The sequence below is a fragment of the Leptidea sinapis genome, chromosome 12 (genome assembly GCF_905404315.1).
Source record: "Leptidea sinapis chromosome 12, ilLepSina1.1, whole genome shotgun sequence".
Taxonomy (NCBI): Eukaryota; Metazoa; Arthropoda; class Insecta; order Lepidoptera; family Pieridae; genus Leptidea; species Leptidea sinapis.
In genome coordinates this window covers 13,535,833-13,558,185 of record NC_066276.1, presented here as the reverse complement: position 1 = coordinate 13,558,185, position 22,353 = coordinate 13,535,833, and the positions used below count along the sequence as shown (strand labels likewise).

The window sequence follows — 22,353 nt, the reverse complement described above, 5'->3', positions numbered from 1 at the left end:
CTTAGTAGTCAGGGTCACTAACCATTCGGCTATATCGGTCGTCAAATGTGATTTTATCTTATTTTTTATTATAAGACACTTTGTGACACCCTTTCACTGCACAGTACGTTATTTTTCAATTAAATTTCGCGCACTGATTGTCATGGAAATTGACAGCGTGACACTAACGCGGCGCGAAACAAATGTAGTCTTAAAAGACCACATTGACACTGCTTCATTTCGTTTGGGCCTACTCACGTTCTAAGCGTTATAATTAATCAAGATACCATTCATGCGAAGGTAGTGAAGCCCCTTAACAACACCATGTTCAATAACCAATAATGGTCCTTCCAGCAAGACTCGGCGCCGGATCATAAAGCTCGGTCTTCGCAGTCTTGGTTGGAAACCAGTTTCGGACTTCACCAGAACTGAAGACTGTCCGTCGTCTAGTCCCGATTTTAATCCGCTGGATTATGATTTAAACGCCATGATAATTTCCAATTCTATATTTACATTAGAAGACGCTAGTATCTCATTCATAATTATACCAATAAAAAAACAAATACTTAATACATACATCCTGCTCATCTCGTCCCTAATTTTCATAACAAAAAAAAAATTTAAAAAGAAGTTACGAACTAAATTAACCATCACCAAAAGCAAGGTCTGAACAGTTCTGATTTCTTTTTTTTATAACATTAAGGGATGAGACGAGCAGGACGTTCAGCTGATGATAATTGATACGCCCTGCCTATTACAATTCAGTGCCACTCAGGATTCTTGAAAAACCCTAATAAGATGTTAAGTCTCATTTGCTGCTGCACGGCATAAATCGGTGCCGTTGTGGTACCCATAATCTAGCCTGCATCCTGTGGAAAGGAGCCTCCCACTGATGGGTCTGTGGTCGCAAGAATGTAGTAAGCTATGTTGCAATAGTCCGGATTTGACCCATTTCAAAATCCAAGCCTTTATCAAAAATTGGCGTGTTGGGATAAGTAGGGAAACCTCAGCCAACCACCCAAGATTTTCAAATTAAAATACACAATTGTGAAGACACTGCTAGTAACAACTGTAGCTGTCTCAAGATCAGCAAAGTACAACATAAGATAATTTATATCTAGATAGAGTCTCTTGCTGTTAGACAACCGATTTAAACAGCCCGGGAATATTAGTTTAGTGTGCTTGAAAAGATTAGTCTTACACTCGCGATTTGTATGTCACTTGGTGCCTGAAACCTACGATCGGCAGTGAAGAATTTTCCCATGGAAAGAGTGCGTGCTTCACTTTAACTGGCCTCAACGTTTAAAGGACTGTATTGCTGCCAATGGAGACCACTTCGAATGAGCTTTTTATATTTTAAATTGTTTTATGCTTGGTGCGCTTCCCCGCAATGATAGTTTTAATTTTATGTAATCATAGTATTATAAAAATAAACTTAAAATCCACGATGCTTGGAATCGTATTAGCACGTGATGAAATTCCCCACTAATCAATAAAAAAATAAGCCTGTCGCAGAAGTTACTTCTGCGTCCATGATGACGATCGAGCGCGAGAACAGTATAATTGAGAACGTCGCAACTCGCAAGTCTGTACCCAGTCCTGAGATTATAGGCGCTCTCGCGTGGATTCCACATCCAAGGGGATGTGGAATTCTGGGCTCTACAGTTCACACAGCACTGCTTGAACTGGCATTTTACTTCGGATTATGGCTATAACATTACGTAGGTTTATTCGTATTGTCGTAAGTAATAAGTATATGTATGGACCTATTTAGTAATTTTATTTTAATTACCTACCTAGGGTAGGTACCAAATTATTGTTGTTTGTTCTCATTTTACTACATAAACGGTTAACCTTTTCGATAACTTCCAAAATTCGTATTTTTAGGAATTAAGATTTTATTTCGTACATTAATTATTCAATTCTGATTATTATTTTATTAATTCAAGCCCATTAATTTGCGTTTATATTATAATACATGGATGATTATTAATCTAAGTGTAAACTGTACAATTTTGAAAACTTCCGTTGCAGTTTGAGGCGCCGTGCGCTGTGTACAGATTACAGTAGGATAGGTTATAACACATAACAAAATCACGAGATAATGCTCTCGCAGATCCGTCTGCCGTCATTCGACGTGGCCATCCACGAATCGCAGCTCGAGACGTATCACGCAAGCCATCGGCTGAAGCCCGCCTGCGATGCAATTCATTTCATTGATCATACCGGTTTCAACGAGAGAGCGCTTCGGACGCCTTATCCTTCTCCAATAACACATTAAATACTATAAAAAAAATGGAATTCGTAGGCAAGAAATATAAGATGACCTCCTCGGAAAACTTTGATGAATTCATGAAGACTATCGGTGAGTTATTTAACCATATATTTTAACGATTATCCTATAAAATATAGAAGCCGGCCGGCCGGCTTTCGGATAATAATTGCATGTGCCATGGGGTGTATGCTCAGTGCTGTGTAACACATAGTTTAGTTGAATAATCGATCATACATTTATGATTGTTCTATAGTAAATGAGTAAATTTGGTTCTCAAGCTTTTGTACTACTGGTGTAACTTTTTGAAATACTTTTACCACTATAATTTTTAAATTAATCGGAATTTAAAAAAAAAGCGTCAGCATATGCTTGGTACTTATTGAATTATTTTTTTAATTACACTACCTGCACTTTAATTTACAACTGCCTGTAAAATAAGCATTTGGATAATTGAATTTTTGAATACATAGGTACCTACAAGGTTTTGAAATCTACCTATCTATTTGCATAAAATAATGAAAATGATCTTTGAGGCTCTTTCACGCCTAACCACTGATCTGAAACTACCACCATTCGATACGAAATTCATCCTAGATGATTTATGACTAGGTTCTTATTTTTTTATAGTTTAATTTATTTGCTTTTATAATTCGCCCAGCGAAGCGGGCGGGAACGGCTAGTAGGTATGTTATAGTAATTATTAGTTTGATATTAATATTTTGTGGTTTACCTGCTGGATAAGTCGAGTTATTACCTACCATTATTATAATAATATTATCTACCTACCTCACTACCTACGGACCGTTTGCAGTTTCAGATTAGTTATTTCTAACGGTAAATACTAAATACCTAGTAGGTATGTAGTACCTACCTAGTAAATATTGAAGTCTTTAGTGCTTGTTTTTTACCCATCCTTAGCGGGTTTTTCGAATGCTTATAAAAATGGTCATATACTTATTTTCCCACCTGATTGTATTTATGCTACAGGTACCTATGTTCTTATCAATTCAGGTTTTATTAAATTCTTACTTTGCATTCTAATTTCAGAGATAAGAAATTGCTTTTTGTTTTACATTCATAGTTATAAATTAAAGTGTACCTACATTAATTTACTTACACTTGTTTAAATACTGCCATTGAATAATTTATTCCAACTGAAATGACATGCAAGGCATATTTTTTTTTCTTCGTCCATTACTATAGGACAGGCAAAGGATTCAAACCAAAGTCGTTGGCGCTCTTTTCGTTGCAAAATCTTGACTCAATTTTTTATATCATAAAAATTGTCGTGGTGTCGTTTAACGATGCATAGTTGCAGTATTCCATTAAGTACCTACATAGATGGATTCAAGTTAAAAATAATAATGAACCCATTAATACCTAAATAATATCTACTAGGTATCGATACTTAATATTTATATTAACGTAGTAAAAACGGAAATGTTGCGATGCCCACACAGAAGTTTAGGTAGGTATTTCTGCTTTGTAATCGGCAGGGCGTATCACTTACCATCAGGTGAGGGTTGTCCTCGTCTCGTTATTTATTGTCATAAAATCAATTATCTTCGGTACCTACCTGGTGGTAGTCATAGATGCATATTAATGCATAATGCCACAAAGGCCATCTATCCGTCAAACTATATGCCCTGTCAACCGCCACTTCAGTTTTTCGCAATCATTTGCGCTATGTCAGTGACTTTGGTTCTCCTACGGATCTCCTCATTTCTGATTCGATCTCGCAGGGACACTCCGAGCATAGCCCTCTCCATTGCCCTCTGAGCAACCATGAGCTTTCTCATAAGGCATAGTTTGTCGCTAACTGCTCTGTTTATTATTTATATACAGGTATTATATATATATAAATATCATATATTTCATGCGATAACCACTCTTAATGTATCATAAAGATAATTCAATGCAATAAAAACAGCGTCTAAGTGACGTAACCGTTACAAGTTCGTTCTCCTCTACAGTCTACTGACGATTATAAAAATGATAAAAAACGTGAAAAGATTCCTTGTATTCGCTGGCTTGTTGCGAAGTATCAATACTTCTTTTTGTGTCTGTTATCGCTCTTAGCCTTGTCTGAGGGCATCTCGGAGGAATGTTCGTCGCTGGTCAGGTTTCTCGGTATCACTTATCATATAATGCGTAATTCTTTCGTATATGCTTCACTTATTATTTAATAATCACATTACTAATAAGTTACTCAGTGTATAAAATTTATTCAACGTTATATTATGAATTTTTTCCATTTTGATTGTTTATAAGCGCTCCTCATAGTAGACCATAGTCAAATATAGTATAATAATAATATTGTCACACTTTTACACAAATTAATTTGCCCCAAATTAGGCATATTATAGTTATTTGCCTGTTTTATGAATTGCAAGACAATGATATTTAATACAATACTTAAACATACATATCAAAATACATATAAAGATCCATGACTCGAAAAAAAATATCCATATGCACCTACCGGGATTCGAACCCGGGACCTCTAGCTTAGTAGGTAAGATCGCTAACCAGTGGGCATATTTGTCATTACTTATTACAAAAAATGAAATTAACGCTTTTGTTTAATTGTTGGCCATAATTTTACATTTAAATAAAACTGTTTTTTGAGTACAAACAATGAGTTCAAACTCTAAAGGTTGATGCATCAAATATAAGATAATTTAAATTTATACATTTAATTCTTTATAACTTCTTATAACATAATTTATATTATTCAAACACGACTCATATAATGGACGCAGCAACTAATTTGTTATGTATGTATATTACAGCCTTTGTAAAATACTCTATTTGATTGAATATAGTGGAAGTTGAGTTTCTTATATGTTCTGCTCAGAATTTTTGGGGTTTTTCAAGAATCCTGAGCGGCACTGCATTGTAAGGAGCAGGGCGCATCAATTACCATCAGCTGACACAGTCCTGCTCGTCTCGTTCCTTATTTTCATAAAAAAAAACGTAGTATTGTGTGCGGTGTCAGGCAGGTCGCACGGGCCAATATTATACAAACTTAGCCAACCACGAAATGAGTCATGGTTACTGTGTTAACTTTGTAAGTAGGTTTTGTATTTATGTAAAGTAATGTCAGAACTCAGAAGTTACTTAACATGTAATTATTTGTAATGTATAATTAGTGTTGAAAAGCACTTATGGTTTTATGATGGCTGTTTGGTATACATACACCTATCTATCTATCATTAGTTTAACTTACTAGAGGTAGACAAATCTATCCTTTTTACGCTTACTTACATTTCAATAACCTATAGACAGATAGCATTGGACTATAACTAATAATATAACTATATTGGACATACTAACGACACTTAAGTGAAAATTTGTAATTAGACTTCAGTACTCAATTATATACCTACTTGTTAATAATCTAGCTGTAAGTTTTCCGATAAATAAAATAACTATGTAATAACTAATAAAATAAAAATAAAATAACTATGGATAGATAAGGCGGCGATAGCAATATGTATATCCGTAACTACGTTATTGAAAACGGCTGATAATGACTGATATATTACAGTAATATAAGTCGATATTATTAATAATAATTAAAATTGTGTAAATGATTTTTATAATTTCTCAAAAGTTAATCAACAGATTCTGCCTTTTATTTTTATTCTCCTTTTAAACAGACTGTTTTTCATAAACGTTAATTATTTTAATTACTATTATATTATTACTATTTATAACATGACGATTGGTTAAACAAAGTTATAATATTATAAAAAGACCATTTTATTTAAAATACATAACCAATTGGGCAAAACAAGGAAAATAGATGCTTATAAATATGATTTAACAGTTAACTAGACGAGTCTACACGGCTCAGTTTAATATTATTATTCGTAGTAAGCCATGAACCGCTTACGTCTGTCTATATCATGGTACTTACTAGCAATGCCTCGCGGTTTCACTCGCTTTTAGATACTGATCTCGTGGTAGTGGAGAGTCTACTAAGTCTGACTATAGATTTATTTTTGTTAACATTTTTAAGTTTGTTATGTTTTATTTCACTTAGTTATTATTTTATTATCCCATTATTTTTGAATGGATTGTCCAATTTTAATAATATTTAAAGTAACAGGTATTGAGTCGGTCTTTAATAAAATATCATTTAATGGGATAAAAAAATTAACATTTTTATGTTCTATCATCAATAGTTTTCGCAGCGCACATGATGATAGAAATGACATGAATATTTTTTTCACATCTTGGGTTATATTATTAAATTTTTACTAGGGCTTCCTATTTTTTGAAATTGTAATATAGCCACATGTCAGTGAAGAAGTAGCTTTCAAATGGTGAAAGAATTTTGAAATTGGTCTAGTTAGATAAATGTGAATGTGTGTTTGTAACGCTTTCACGCCTAAACCACTGAACCGATTTTGATGAAATTTAGTACAGAGATAAACTGGAGCTTGTAAAAGGACACGGGCTACTTTTTATTGCGAAAAAAATAAATGGAGGGGTTGAGATAGGGGATTTAAATTTGTATAGTACTTCGTCAGTATCGAAAATGACACCATAAAACTTTGTATTTAGGGATTTGATAAGAAAAGTGATTTATACGTATTTGTTCGAAAGTTCACAGAGAAATACTATTAAAGAGACTATGCACATTGACAAGGGCTATTCACTCACTGTATAGTAGAAGAGCGCCGCCAGCAGCGGAAAGACCTGTTCGTATGTGTATTATTTGCAAACTACCCCAAAAAATTAAAAAGTACTGCCTAAAGTAACTATTTCACTCGGACAAAGTCGCAGGTAAAAGATAGTAATATTATAATCCCGCTTGACTTTCTGAGGGTTCAACTGTCTTGTCAAAGGTCAGGTTTGTTAATCTTCTATCACTTGAATTGGGAACAATACGATATCGTTTCCCCTACATCTGGCAACGTGCATAATATCTCTTATCTCCTGTTATGTTATTGCCATGAACACACAATTTATTTTTATAGAGAGTGGAAATCGTATAACTCGTTGAAAATAACTTAGTTCATAAAACGAAACTACTAAATGTGTTGAACACATGCTAGATCTTACAGTAGGTAGGTAAAAACAACTGCTGTTTTTCTAAATTATAACTACCTCGAAACATCTAAGAGTTGTTATGGATATGTCAAAAATATGTTAAACATACATCGCGTATCGCGTTTCTCGCCTTTATCTAAATAGATAACCTCCTTATTCACTTCTTCCCACGATTTAAGAAGGAAAACTGCAGTTAGCAAAGGATTGAATATAATATACTAGCTGACCCGTAAGACGTTGTTCTGTTTTTAATAAAAAAAACTTGCGGGTGGAATTTCGTAAAATTCTTAGACCTTTGACCTCTACTCGGCGAAAGGAATATTCCTACCAAATATCAAGTCTCTAAGCCTTATCGTTGCAGAGATATCGTGATGACTCAATTATCTGTGGAAATCTCTTATATATAGACCCCCTTATTCATTAATAATGGTCCGCTAACTTTAAACAGCCGCTAAGGAGTGTTTTTTCTCATTCTGATTTAGGTCAATAGAAGAACACAGAGTGAGAATTAGCAATGCTTTAAGTTAGCAGACTATTATGAATAAGGGGGATAGTAAATATAGATTTACCACCATTAAGTGCATACCTTTTGTTTAAAATTTCCCAAACGTTTACGATGCTTTTTAGTTTTTACCCCTCGCCAAACTTCCGGTTCTCCCTGTCTTTGCTGCGCATAGTTTCGTAGAAATACAAAATAGGGTCTCGGTGAGGCGTATGAGCAAAAATGTTTCTGTGCAAACAGGTGCCCGTGCCAACTTCACAGCGAACTAGAAGTTTGGTGAGGGGTATACTAAGAATACTGTTTACTGGCTGATTTCAAGCAATTATTTATGATTTTCATCTCATGTAAGAGAGGAGCTTTCAATTATTGAAATAAATATATATTTATCGATAAAAATATTATCATGAATTTAGAAACATCGGACCACCACGTGTATTTTAAATTGATTCTTTTATAAATAACTTTTTTTTTATACCTACTTAGGGATGTCAATTCTCTAATTCTTTGAAATAACGATGAATCATAAATGATTGTAGAAGCAACTCAGTAATTCGTATAACGTGACTAAAATAGATTTGTAATCATTTGAAATTGTTATTATGTTCGTTATTGGAAAGTGGATGCGTCAAACAAGATATGAATGATTGATAAGAACATGAGAATATCCCCTGCAGCTTCCCGCGTCACAATTGTGAACAAATAGACGCCAATCAGGATCAATTCAGTCAATAAGTCGAGATGGTTTGTTGAGACCGTTGTAAATTATGCTTTTATGTCCGGTCCACCGCCGACCGATACCGCTCGGCCAATTGTGGCTCAAACTCAATCAACTAACTGTGCTTTTGCATTATAATAACAGCTGTTGAATATGCACTTGAGTTCTACTTACTATTTTATGTGTATTTTCGAAGTGAATTATTGCGGACATTGAACGAGACTGAGCTCTCTTGATCTTGATCCTCTTTGCTCTTCAGTCTGTTGTTGTCCTCGCGGGTTGTCCTATCATTTTTTTTTTACATTTCATGATAATATACGCCAATTGGATAGAGACGCTTATATATTTTTTTTTAAGAAATAGTAGGACAAACGAGCGTACGGGTCACCTGGTGATCATCGCCGCCCACATTCCTGCAACATCAGAGGAATCATAGGAGCTTGCCGGCCTTTAAAGAAGGTGTACACGCTTTTTCTGAAGGTACCCATGTCGTATCGTCCGGGAAACTCCGCACAAGGAAGCTCATTCTACAGCTTTGTAGTATGTGGAAGAAAGCTCGCTGGATATTTAGAATATATATTTATATACTTAATATTATTCAAACGTCAAAATCTTCAAAAAGATATGCCTCAGACACTTCAGATCTTAGGAAAGCGGTCAACGGGTACAAAAAGGTCGGTTTTGGGCATATATAATATTGACTCACTTTTTACACAAATTGTCTTGCCCCAAGTTAAGCATATATAGCCTGTGTTATGGGTTACAAGACAACGATATATTTAATACAATATACTTACTTAAACATACTGTATAAATTCATATAAACATACATAAATATATTTAAACATCCATGCCTCAGAAACAAACATCCATATTCATCATATAAATGCTTGCACCTACCGGGATTCGAACCCGGGACCTCTAGCTTAGTAGGTAGGATCGCTAACCACTCGGCTATACAGGTCGTCTATATATATGTATTTATAATATAAGGGCATTGTTTTTAAGTGAAAATTTTTTTAGGTATCTTTAGGATAAGGAAACAACACTGAACTCGCGTGACCGTCACGCATTTGTGATTTGACCTTTGTTAGTTTGTTATTTTTTAGTTATCATAAACCCGGAAGACCAAGTTGACTAGACAAAATATGGGGTAATTGATAAATGCCATGCAATGCTAATGGGTTAGGTAACAAGCGGAAAGATCATTCAAATATGGCAGTTTAGCGAAAATAAACGGAGAGCCGGTTGTTGTTTTCGGATACACTGCGAAAACTACTGAATAAGATGCAGCGTGTTTCGGATAAGGTTGTGGTATATTATTGGTGATTACTTATCCGGCACTTGTATTTTTGCCTTAGAAATACCTATAAACTCGCAATACAAATAATTCAGTAAATGACATTTCGTTACATAATAGATTACAATTCATACAATGAGCGGGCACGGGGTACTTAATTTATATGACGAAACAACGTTTGTCGGGTCAGCACTTGTATAAATGTATTCACCCTTTCGTATAGAAACCCAAAATAATAATTCAAACGTTGATTAAATTAGCTGCCAAACTTATATTTAGATTTATTAAATATGTTAATAATAATTCGCATCTCTATTCATAGTCAAACAGAACATGATCAATATACACTTTACAATGTAACGGTGTTTTTTTGGCTGACAACTTCGGTTTGTTTTGAGTGACTTCACTTCTCGGCGGAGCAAAGACTTACAATATACTAGAGAACGAACAAAACGTGCAAGAAAGAGAACACCTCTGACGGAGATAGAGCGAGATAGAGAAGAAAAACTAATCTATTGATACTGTAACCGATTTGATTGACACGTCGTAAACAGTCAGCTACGCTTGGAATTAGGTCCTTAGTATTATGAATATTAGTAAACTAGCAAAGTACTAGCTAACAAGGCGCCTTTTTCTTTCGTGAAGCAGTAATGTGTAAGCATTATTGTGTTTCTGTCTGAAGGGCGCCGTAGCTAGTGAAACTACTGGGCAAATGAGACTTAATATGTCTCAAGGTGGCGAGCGGAATTGTGTGTGAGTGCCGCACAGAATTTTTGAGTTTTGCAAGAGTCCTGTGGGGTACTGCATTATTATGGGCAGGGCGTATCAATTGCCTTCAACTGAGCATCCTGCTCGTCTCGTCCCTTAATGTCATAAAAAAAAGCTAACGCATAGATTGATAAATAATAATAATAAACAATTTTAAATAAGTTTAGGTATGTTGTTCATTATCACATTCGCTCACGCGAATTCATTAATTTGTGTGTGTTGTACTCATCAGCAACAGGGTAAATTTTTATTAGGGTAAACGGGTTTTCGGGCTAAAAATAGGATAAGATTTTTGCTGTTTGCGTATTTGTTAGATTGATTATCCTAATAATTCGTTTATTTATTAACTAGCTGACTGATTTATAATAATTTTTTTAAAGTATTATAATGGATATAGTATCTTATCCTTAAGAAATAGACAAATGCCCTCGTAGACTTTTCTGTAGACCTTTAAAAGATACCCAATTCCACTATACATCATTTTGTTATATCTCAAAGGGTTTAGACAGCGTTTTCGTTGAATGCTCCCAGACGGCTTATTTTTTCCGACCCCTCCAACAAATATCGTTAATTTATACAAAAATGTAATACTAAAACCTTCCTCGAAAATCACGCTATCCATTGTTGAAAATAAGCATGAAGATCGGTGCAGTAGTTTTATCGCGAACAGACGGCGGAGGACTTTGTTTTATAATATTATGTAGTGATTGTGCCACTGCCAACATAAGATCAATGTCCACTTTTCAGTGTCAGTGTGCGGTTCTTATTAGCGGTTAGGTAAAGGTGACCGCAGACAAGTCCTATTTATAGTTTGATAATATTATAAATTTATTGCATTAACTAAACTTTGTACCTGTTTACTTCGATTAGATAATTTTAATAATGCATTCATTGTACATGAACCCGTATTAAGTGATAATATATTTTTGAAAGTGCCGGCGATTTAGGAGATAAGATGTGCAATAAAATATTATATTGATGGTGGTGATTGGTGTTATCAGATCAGACTAATGCGTTAGTTGTGCCGATTACTGATGTTGTCTGGTTTTTGTATCTTAAATAAAGATAAAAAAAAAGTGTGTGCGTGTAATCTTTATGCGCGATTGAAGTAATACTTAATAATAAATAACAGACGCGTTAATATATTACATTAAATAAGGCCGTGTTACCAACCAAGCACTCACATATTACTGAAGAGCTAGGAGCATTGTTAGATTTTTTGCTATTTTTATTCTCGGAAAAGCTGACGATATAACTTCATCTTTTATGTCTGAGCCGTAGTTAAAACTACCCTCAATTAAGAGGAGTTCACGCACACTAACACAAAGGGTCATACAATACAAATCACGAGTGTAAGACGTAGCTTCTCACGCACACTAAACTAATATTCGTTGCCTGTTTTGATTGGTTGTCTAACAGCAACTAGCATTATATAAGTATTAAGTTATTGTTTAATTTTTAAGAGTAGAAGAGATACAATTATTGTTAGAGCAAAACTTTTATACGATTTTAATCACTTATTACTTTAGAACGATAAAATAATAGCGTAAGTACGCGACTTTGTCCGCGTGATATTGAGGGTTGTTGAGGGTTTAATTATTGCGAAAGCAATTAATGTTCGTCAATATTTATTCAACGTATATTTATAGTAGTTAATTGTTTGGAACTTGGAATTACCAAGACTTGGTAATTTCTCCTTATTAATTTCATCTCCGTAAATTTCGCATCCAAAATGTTTGCTCACTATTTCCTGCAGGCTTTATTAATACTATGTTCTATCTACCAACCTCTTAGCCATGACTCCCATGACTAAGGTTCTGGTAGATAGATATGCGAACATAGGTATATAAAATCACAATGCCAGTATCACTCTGATGCAAAACACAAGTAATTTCGAGAAACTGGAACCTAAGTTAGCTGTATCTTTGGATTCCGGCTCTTTCAGTGTTTTTCAAATTCATGCAGTTTGTATGATGATTGTCTGTCAACAATAGTATAGGATTTGCCTAGTTTAAGGCTACGGAATATGTGTGAAAATCCGTAAGGCAAAAACCATTTATGGACAACTTTTCATTTCAATTGAAAAATTAAGCCAATCGTGAGGTCGATGACGTTAAAGTCGGAACACGCTGTTTTAGCCAATAGAAACGCGCCACGCCTACGTATCCGCCAATCAGACATCTTGACTTTATTGATTCATACATGATTCATTCATCTAGATGCGGATTTCAATAGCCCCCACATAAATTGATCAATTGTGGCTCAATTAATGTTTTAAACATGACAATAATATCTTCCCTTTCAAACTAACAATATAAAGTTTGGGAGGGCTTTCTGCCTTCATTGTGCTTGAAATAAATTTTAAAAGTACGTTGAAGATTTAAAGTAATTATATGAATTATCCTTAGAAGTTAAACTTATTACTAGAGATGCGTCGAATGTAAGTTCGGCTGAATAGTGGGTCCCAAATGTACCGAACCGAATATTCGGCCGAATCATTCGGTTCTATTTTTAAATTCAAATTAACAATCATTTAAATATTATATATTCGATAATTATTCTACAAATAAATCAAATATTCGGCCGAATACTAACCTGACAAAAAAATATGGCGAATGTACCGAATATGAATATTTGGCCGAACATTCGGCGCATCTTTACTTATTATGCTGTTTCGGACAAGTCAATACAAATGTAGGTACTTACTTAACCTTTATTAATGTAACGTTTTATTTTAGATATTAAATCTACCAACTTTCTATTACGTATTATTGGTAAGTTGATATAAGTAAATAATATATGTATAGGTAGGTACTTATGTAACTGAATCCCTCGTGGTAAAGTTATCGAGTCGATATATTCTCATTTCATTTGTATTCCACTTTCGCCTTGAAGGGCCATCTTGCTGTAGGTATATCAATAGAGTAGGAAGCTATTCTAGATACATCCGATGAATTGAAGGAAGACAGCGTTTATGAATTTGTTATCTATGGACGGCGGATGTGTACAGTTTATAATACAATGAACTTGTATGTCTGAAGACGTCTGATCCATAACAATATTGTAATATACAGATAGTTGGTATCTTTGCTTGTAAGTAATAGGGGAATTTCTTAAATTTACTACTTATAATTTTAGCCACTTTTAAATGGGCTATTTTGTGTACCTATCTTATAATAATAAAATACCGGCCAATTATGAATAAATGTTTTTCTTTCGACTCCGTGACAAGTAAGTCAAAAAGTAAATTTGTCAAGTAAATCAAATGTTGTGCTAGCTACATGTATGCCAGCTACAGGCATGCCAGTTAGCGTATACGCGAAGTAGGCGGGGGTTAACACGAATAATCTAAAATTGCTTGGAAATAGTTGAAATACAGTTTTAGCAAATAATATAAAATAGTACAATATATTTAAATTACCTACACGGTAGGTAAATGGCCTCGCTAATAATCTTTAGTTTTTACACGAGTGCTTACAGACCGAATACCTACTCTCAAATTTAATACAACGTAACTATAAAAATATATATATGTATATATATAACTTTTTTATAGGTACTTGTTACAAGATTTGTTTACGCAATGTAACAAATCAATCAATCTCTTATAACAGTCTGCGTTAAAAATAAAGTTAATTTTTAGATTGTCTGTGGTTCAATGTCAAAAAGTACCAATTGACCGTAATGTAATTTCTACATAATAATTTTAATTGATAAATAACAATTTTAATTTTGACCACTACAAAAGTGTTAATATTATAAATTCTAAATGCTCTCCTTAAACGATTCGAAACGACTTCGTATCGGAAAAAAGTATAAATTAATATCGTCGGAGAACTTCGACGCATTTATGAAGAGTCTTGGTATGTTTTCCTGGAATTCATAAACTGGTTCAATGCCTAATACGCTTGGACTTGTTACTCCAGCCTTATGTTGGACGGTTGCGTGTATCTTGGCTTCGTAAATATATCGATGACCTAAATTGGACAGGACATTAAAAAAACATGAAATAAGACAACCGAGTGTTAAATGATCACCGTCGCCTACACTATTGATTCATCAAACCAGTGGGAGGCTCCTTTGCACAAAATGCCGGCTAGATTTTGGGTACCACAACGGCGCCTATTTCTGTCGTGAAACAGTAACGTGTAAGCATTACTGTGTTTCGGTCTGAATGGCGCCGCAGCTAGTGAAATTACTGGGCTTACGACTTAACATCTTATGTCTTAAGGTGACGAGCGCAGTTGTAGTGCCGCTCAGAATATTTGAGCTTTTCAAGAATCCTGAGCGGCACTGCATTGTAATGGGCATTACCATCAGCTGAACGTCCTGCTCGACTCGTCCCTTATTATCATAAAAAAAAATCCCTTCAGATTTGGCGGCTGCAATTCGTAATCAAGACAAAACAATTGATAACGGATCTGTATTCAGACACTACCCACGAAATAAAACCTCGAAATCTTATTACGAGATTCTCCGGGATCTTTACAGGCCATTTCACCGGAGAATAGACACCTTGGATATAAGTTTTGCAAGGCGTACCTACCCAAATAGGTTGTAAATTGTAAATAGTACGTAATAAGAGGTGGGAGTCGAGACTGCGTAAATAAAAATTGAAATTTAGTATAGTATGAAACGTGCCGTGAGATTTGACATATTAAGTTTGAAAGAGTAATTAAAATATGGCGACGAAGTATAACCGTTTTTTACAAGACTATAGTCGTCATTTGTTAATCTATCGATGACTGCACGTTTCATACAATCGAATTAATCGCTTTTTTCTTAGTTTCGCTAGGCTGGTAAGCGATGCGCCCTGCCCGTTACAATGCGGTGTCACTTCATTTTTGATTGACCCTTAAAACATTTAAGTGTGCTCGTGGCTTCTATCGTCTAAACTGCTATCTAATATGGTGATGATGCTTTTCCACAATATAGATTTTCTTCTTAACTTATGCTTGCAATAGATTTAATGGTAAACCGTACGTGGACCCGGAATAACTCAAAAGAAACAAGTAGGTACAATGAGATCATTTGATCTATTTAGAATACGTTTATCAAATTTAATAATTTGATAGCGGCGCCTAATCATTGAAATGAGACATTTAATTTACTAAGTGTAATTTAAACTGATTTTCAATATAGCTTTGATATAATAATGTCCTTTGTATTAGTCACAGTGGTCGCACATTCTTGAGGCGATAACAAGTGGTTTGATGTAGGTATATTGTTTACAAGTTTAGTGCGTGCCACGCAAATATTAAACTACCTTCAAATGTATAGTAAATATTGACAATTATTGATTAGTTTATTTTCTTTAAGTATGTATTTATGTTTTTGTTATTGTTGTTATGACATTCTTATCGGTTGGAAACAATGATATTGTAGTATTAAAAGAGGAAAGGGCGGTCTTCCCTAACACAGGTTCTGCGAACTTAAAAGGGAAGCCCTTCAAATTATATTTACTGAAATGCTAATAAATTTATGATTTTGATTTTGATAAAACAAATAATGCTTTGTAATGTAGTTTTTATTTAGTACAATATAATTGTTTGTAAGTTATTTAATATAAGATATAGTTTGTTTGTTTTTTAGCTCTTTTACTCATTTGAGAGCAATGTCTTTCCAGCATTCATTGTTCTTCGCTTTGATTAAACATTACACGTGAAAAGAACGTATAAAAAATGTAAATAATACCAACATATTAATATTGACACAAGAGTGGGTCAGGGATTGGAAATTAAAACTCATCTTAAAGGAACGAGCCTTTAACTGCGTTAATTTCCACGAACTTGCACGTCGCCGGTCTGCCGCTGTTCCCCTTGCCGTTGGCGGTACCTTCAGCGGATCACTCCGCACCGAATACTAGTTCTCTTCTTCTTCTTCTTCTCATAAATCACTTTTCACTACTTCTTCTTCTCATCCTTCTGTCCCCTTTTCAATGCCCATAGCGTAGTTACACTTACCTTCTATGTTGTTCCCATGCATCAATAAATTGGCACCGAATTGTTTGCATTTAGATATTTTTGTGATCGCAACATAACCGGCATCGCGACAATATGCATCATTATTGTATAAAAATATGTATACCAACTGTAGTTTAAATAAGTCATCTAACCTTTAAGTTTGAAATCATTTTCAGCACACATAATAATTATCAATTACAAAGCCTGTTACATTCTATAACGCCACGCGTTTCCTTATTCCATTATTGTTTTTATTAATTTCCATAAATAAATTATAAGAATTCTAACAAGAACTTCAACATTGAGAGAATAAAATATAGACTAAAATAGAGATAGAATAATCGAACCTGTATTACGCTAAATATGTTACGATATCACCAATTTTTATTATTATTCCTTACTTTGCAGGAGTTGGTCTGATCACTCGCAAAGCCGCCAACGCGGTGACTCCCACCGTAGAGCTCAAGAAGGACGGCGACGCGTACGTGCTGGTCACCTCATCCACCTTCAAAACCACAGAGATGAAGTTCAAGCCGGGTGAAGAGTTCGACGAGGAGCGGGCTGACGGTGCTAAGGTATCTGTACTAATAATATGTTCCCTAAAGTCCATAATACAAATCTCTACTTTATTTGGTTTTTATATACATTTAAATAAATGCACAGATAAACATAATTACATTTTATAATTTAAAATTATGTTAAGAAATATTGTATAATGTAAGTTATCTATATAATATTCTCTTTTTTAATTAAAATAAGGGACGAGACGAGCAGGACGTACAGGTGATGGTAATTTATAATTTATACGCCCTGTAGACAATGCAGTGCCGATCAGTATTCTTGAAAGACCCAAAAATACTGATTGGCACTACAACTGCGCTCGTCACCTTGAGACATAAGATGTTAAGTCTTATTTGCCCAGTAATTTCACTAGCTACGGCGCCCTTCAGACCGAAACACAGTTATGCTTATACTTTACTGCTTCATGGCGCCTTTATGGTTCCCATAATCTAGCCGGCATCCTCTGCAAAGGAGCCTCCCAGTGGTAAAATATTCATATAAAAATAGATGCCTTGACATGGAATAAAGAGCCTTTTATCCGTCAGACGCCAGTTCCGTCTCCGCCCGCCACATACTAATGTTTGTTTGATTTTCCGAATTCGTATGTACCTACGTTTTTTCGACGCTTTTACGCCGAAGATATACATTGCCAGACTTACACACAGAGGTGCGAAAATATTCAAGGCTTGTGTAAAAAATCGGCCAACTTGCACTGGGCTTACAAGAGCACCATGAGTGCAAATAAGGCGCAATGTAGAACGTGGAGGAAAATACCTCGTGAATACTTAGAGGCCTGGACCGATTTTTATGAAATTTCCATTCACCAAATTTATAGAGTGCAAAATGGGATCGTCTTTGGACCTAAATTATATATGATATAATAATAGTATATATATTTTATGAATTTTAATGTTTTAGGTCAAGTCAGTGTGCACCTTCGAAGGCAGCACTCTAAAGCAGGTCCAGAAGGCTGCCGATGGCGTGGAAGTTACTTACGTGAGAGAGTTTGGACCTGAAGAAATGAAAGCTGTAAGTTTGCTGTTTAAAATAATAGTAAAAATATAAGTTCTATAGTTAAATTAAGGTGAGGTTTTTTCAAATTCACATTATAATATTTTTATTCGATGTTCGATATTTCTAACACTTAAGATCCCAAGAAATCGCCAAAATAGCGCATAGTTGAAACCATTTTTACTATAAATAATTATATATCTACAGATTATGAGAAAAAAATTCATATGTTCATTACATTTCTATTTTTTATAAACAGTGTTAATTGTACACCAATACTATTTAACATGACATAGTAAATTTTGTAAAGAATTGAAAATTGTATTATGTTCGTAATAAATTAAAAATGCTTCTAATTCTGTATTTGAACTATGGCGATATAGTGATTCTCGATTCCTCAAGGCCGTTGGCTCGGTCCCCAGCCTTAAGAAAAGCCTAAAATCTGCCAGCCATTTGAAAGATGTGCCTCAGACATATTAAGAAAAAAAGGGCGCAAGGATCTCAGTGGAAAATTTTAAAGATAAAAGTCCATTACATACATGATACAATATTTATTTCATAAATAGCCTAATGATGAATGCTCTGTTTATTTAAGTATCGTAAGATAAAGACAAGAATAACAATTCTTTTGTATTTTTTACAACACAATACACACATTTTCTGGGATCCTGTTGCAGAAGGATATTTCGCTAAACGAAAGAATTACTCAAGAACCGACAAATTATGGCATAACAATTATATGTTTGTTCCTGGTAATAATTTCATTCATTTTTATTACAATTTCTGGAAAGTGTGTCAATTTACATAACTACTAACACAACATAAGGACATATTGTGCGGCTACACCTTTAAAGACATTGCCCTCATCTCTAAACGTTTTGTATCCAATAAATTATTAAATTAGGTCCAAAACAAAATTTTTCCAGCGACACAAACGTATGTAAGAGATATTTGATTTCCATTCTGTTACACGGACTAGTAAAGAAAGAAGGACTCCGCGCCGTGATATTAGCAAGTGAAGCACCTTTATGCTAATGTGTGTGCGGTTACGGGGTATACCAGATAAACAATTTTTTCTCCCTTAAATAATCACAAATACTTTTATAGTATTGTTTTTAGACTTTTTCACAACGCACGACGGCATTTTAAAACTAATTTATTGCGACGCAAACTGATCAGTCACAGACGATTGCAAATCTCATAATGGTGGCCGATCAGCTTGTATTAGTGTAAGTGTATGCGTGGGGCTATGTTTTACACGTTCACCGGCTTGTTTTGAGGCCTCACTGTTATGCTTACATAAGGTGACACGGAGTCCTTCTTATTTTACTCGTCCGTGTTCTGTTATGGGGGTTTAGTTAATTACTCGCTGTTGTATGAATTTTTAACTTATTATACTTATTCGTAATATTATTTCATAACACTAAATAAACATTGAACAACTATGGTACTGTTGATCTTTTAGATAATGGCAGCAACAGCACCTCATATAGTAAACAGGACCGCCCTATTATCTATTTGGGTGCGGAACGCTCAATATAAATTAGCTTATCAAATATCTTATCTTAGATTTACGTGGAATTATGTCATAAAACACGCCCTATGATAGATGTGCTTATTTATAACCTTGATATTTACAAAGAGGAGTATATAATTGTTGTTGTTGAAGCGGAGCGAAAACACATTTCCTAAGTCGTTTCAATTTAGGAAACAGTTCGGTCGGAGCCTACCAACATGACTAAATTGGAGCCAACATGATCTAACTTCAATTACATTTTTCGATTTCAGAAGCAGATTTTCTGCAGATTGATTAATGTAATTAGCTCATTACAATATAGCCTATTATAAGAGTTCAATCTTTGGCCCAAAATTGTGAGCGCTGATCAAGTACAGCATCTTAAGAAGGTTCCACTTCATATATTATATTAATTTCGAAATTACCGTTTTTTTTTTCAGGTAATGACTGCGAAAGACATCACCTGCACAAGAGTATATAAAGCACAATAAGCTCAAGACTGTTATGTAAGCCCTTACACGTTTCCGGTTCCTTCATAATGTATCCTTATAATAATCTATTATTCCAAAGCATAAGTTTTTCTTACAATTGTTTTATAAAGGTTTGTATGGAGGTCAAGATATTTAACATTCAGTGTGTATTGAAATAAAAGTTTTTGTATATTTTTTGTTTTATTTATCAGACCGCAATGTTATACTAACTTTAAGAGGTAGTAATGGTTTGTCGTCAATACCTGGGCGTGTTTTGTGGTCAATTGAGACAGACACTGTCCTTGTTAATTTAACGCCTGCGTGACGTAAGCAACAGTTGTACAGACAGCATCTGAAGTTTAAATTATAAATTTTTCAGTTTTTATGTCAGCGGCATATCTATATTAGGTAATTAACTATTAATGTTAATATTGAGTTTAATATTCACATGGATTAAGTATTTTAAAATGTGTATGGTTTATTATAGTTTGCTAGATCTAAAGTGGTCTCTAATATGTATGTCAAACACGATCTCATAAATTCCTACACCGTTGAAGCTGTGTAATTCAAGACTAACGTATTGTGATTATGAGGAAAGATTATTAGTTATTTTTCCCTTACCTACCTCACCTAACCCTTCAGATGCAATTCATATTATTAGAATATCATATCCACCACCTGGATGTGTGGCGTTCGACCACAGTGCGGTTTTCAAGGAACTTTCTTCCACGTAGAACAAAAAGCTGTGGAATGAGCAGCCTTGTGCGATGTTTCCAGGTCAATACGACCTTCAAAAGAGCGCGTACACGTTCCTCGGTACAAGGCCAGCAACGCTCCCGTGAGTTCACCGCCGCCCGCATTCTCTTGCAACACCAGAGGAATCACAGGAGCGTTGCCGGCCTTTAAGGAAGGTGTACGCGCTTTTTTTGAAGGTACCCATGTCGTATCGTCCCTGAAACACCGCACAAGGAAGCTCATTCCACAGCTTTGTAGTACGTGGAAGAAAGCTCCTTGAAAACCGCACTGTGGAGGACCGCCACACATCCAGATGGTGAGGATGATATCCTAACTTGTGGCGTGTCGTGCGAAGGTGGAATTCGGCGGCAGGAATCAGGTTAAACAGCTCTTCGGAACACTCCCCGTGATAAATGCGGTAGAAGACACACAATGAAGCGACGTCTCTACGCAACGCCAAGTGATCCAGCCGTTCACAGAGCACTGGGTCCCCGACAATTCGAGCTGCTCTGCGTTGCACGCGGTCAAATGGATTGAGCTGATACTGGGGTACGCCAGACCAGAGATGACAGCAATACTCCATGTGTGGCCTGACCTGCGCTTTGTAGAGCGCTAGTATGTGGGCCGGCTTGAAGTATTGCCGTGCTCTATGCTACGCCCAGTGAGGAAGCTGGAGGTCCACTTGCACAAGCTCTCGGGAAGCCCAAATGATGGAAGTTTGGAGAGGAGCGCCTTGTGCCATACACGATCAAAGGCCTTCGCTATATCCAGGCTAACTGCCAGGCCTTCCCCCTTGCTTTCAATAGCCGCAGCCCATCTATGTGTCAGGTATACCAGAAGATCACCTGCCGACCGACCATGGCGAAACCCGTATTGTCGGTCGTTGATCAACTGGTGACCCTCTAGGTATACCAAGAGCTGACGGCTAATTATGCTCTCCATGATTTTGGAGAGCAGGGAGGTAATAGCAATAGGCCGTAGTTTGCCCGATCCGAACTGCCTCCTTTTTTTGGATCGGATGGACAAGGGCAGACTTCCATGAGTCAGGGACTACGCCTTTAGAATAAGAGTGCCGGAATAAACGCGTTAGCACCGGCGTCAACTCAGGGGCACACGTCCTAAGCACGATTGGAGAAATGCCATCCGGCCCGCTCGACTTCCTGACGTCCAACGAAAACAGAGCTGATACAGTTCACTTTAGGTACCTAAACTGAATAGCTAAGATTCGTACCATAAAGTGCCTATAACTGAATGCGTTATAGGCACTTCATGGTACGAATGGGTTTGGATCGCTTATGGAAGAATGTACAAAAGAAATATTTCTGTGGTCCGCGGTGTAAGAAAGAGATGACGCTACAGTCGTTGTATAAGTCTTTGTCGAACCATATGCGTTGCATTTCGAAACCTATAATGATATGATTTTAGCGGTTTTATTGCGTAGAAATAACGACAAATACATTTTAAAATTGCGCTTTATAGCGTCAAATTATAAGCGAT

General features: G+C 35.5%; 1 protein-coding gene across 1 annotated transcript; it reads left to right on the top strand.

The window, feature by feature from the left end:
- Positions 1 to 2,175: 2,175 nt before the first annotated feature.
- On the top strand, positions 2,176 to 20,313 carry LOC126967294 (sodium/calcium exchanger regulatory protein 1). The gene is made up of 4 exons (XM_050811765.1): positions 2,176 to 2,344; positions 16,972 to 17,138; positions 18,043 to 18,153; positions 20,092 to 20,313. The coding sequence occupies exons 1-4, from the start codon at positions 2,275 to 2,277 to the stop codon at positions 20,140 to 20,142; spliced, it is 399 nt and encodes a 132-aa protein (XP_050667722.1). The 5' UTR covers positions 2,176 to 2,274; the 3' UTR covers positions 20,143 to 20,313.
- The last annotated feature ends 2,040 nt before the right edge of the window (positions 20,314 to 22,353 follow it).

What these genes read in the sequence shown, in the direction of transcription:
- LOC126967294 (XM_050811765.1), top strand. Translation starts at nt 2,275, where the DNA reads ATGGAATTCGTAGGCAAGAAATATAAGATGACCTCCTCGGAAAACTTT. An exon ending in TGAATTCATGAAGACTATCG is followed by an intron (nt 2,345 to 16,971) that starts GTGAGTTATTTA and finishes CTTACTTTGCAG; the next exon opens with GAGTTGGTCTGATCACTCGC. An exon ending in AGCGGGCTGACGGTGCTAAG is followed by an intron (nt 17,139 to 18,042) that starts GTATCTGTACTA and finishes TTAATGTTTTAG; the next exon opens with GTCAAGTCAGTGTGCACCTT.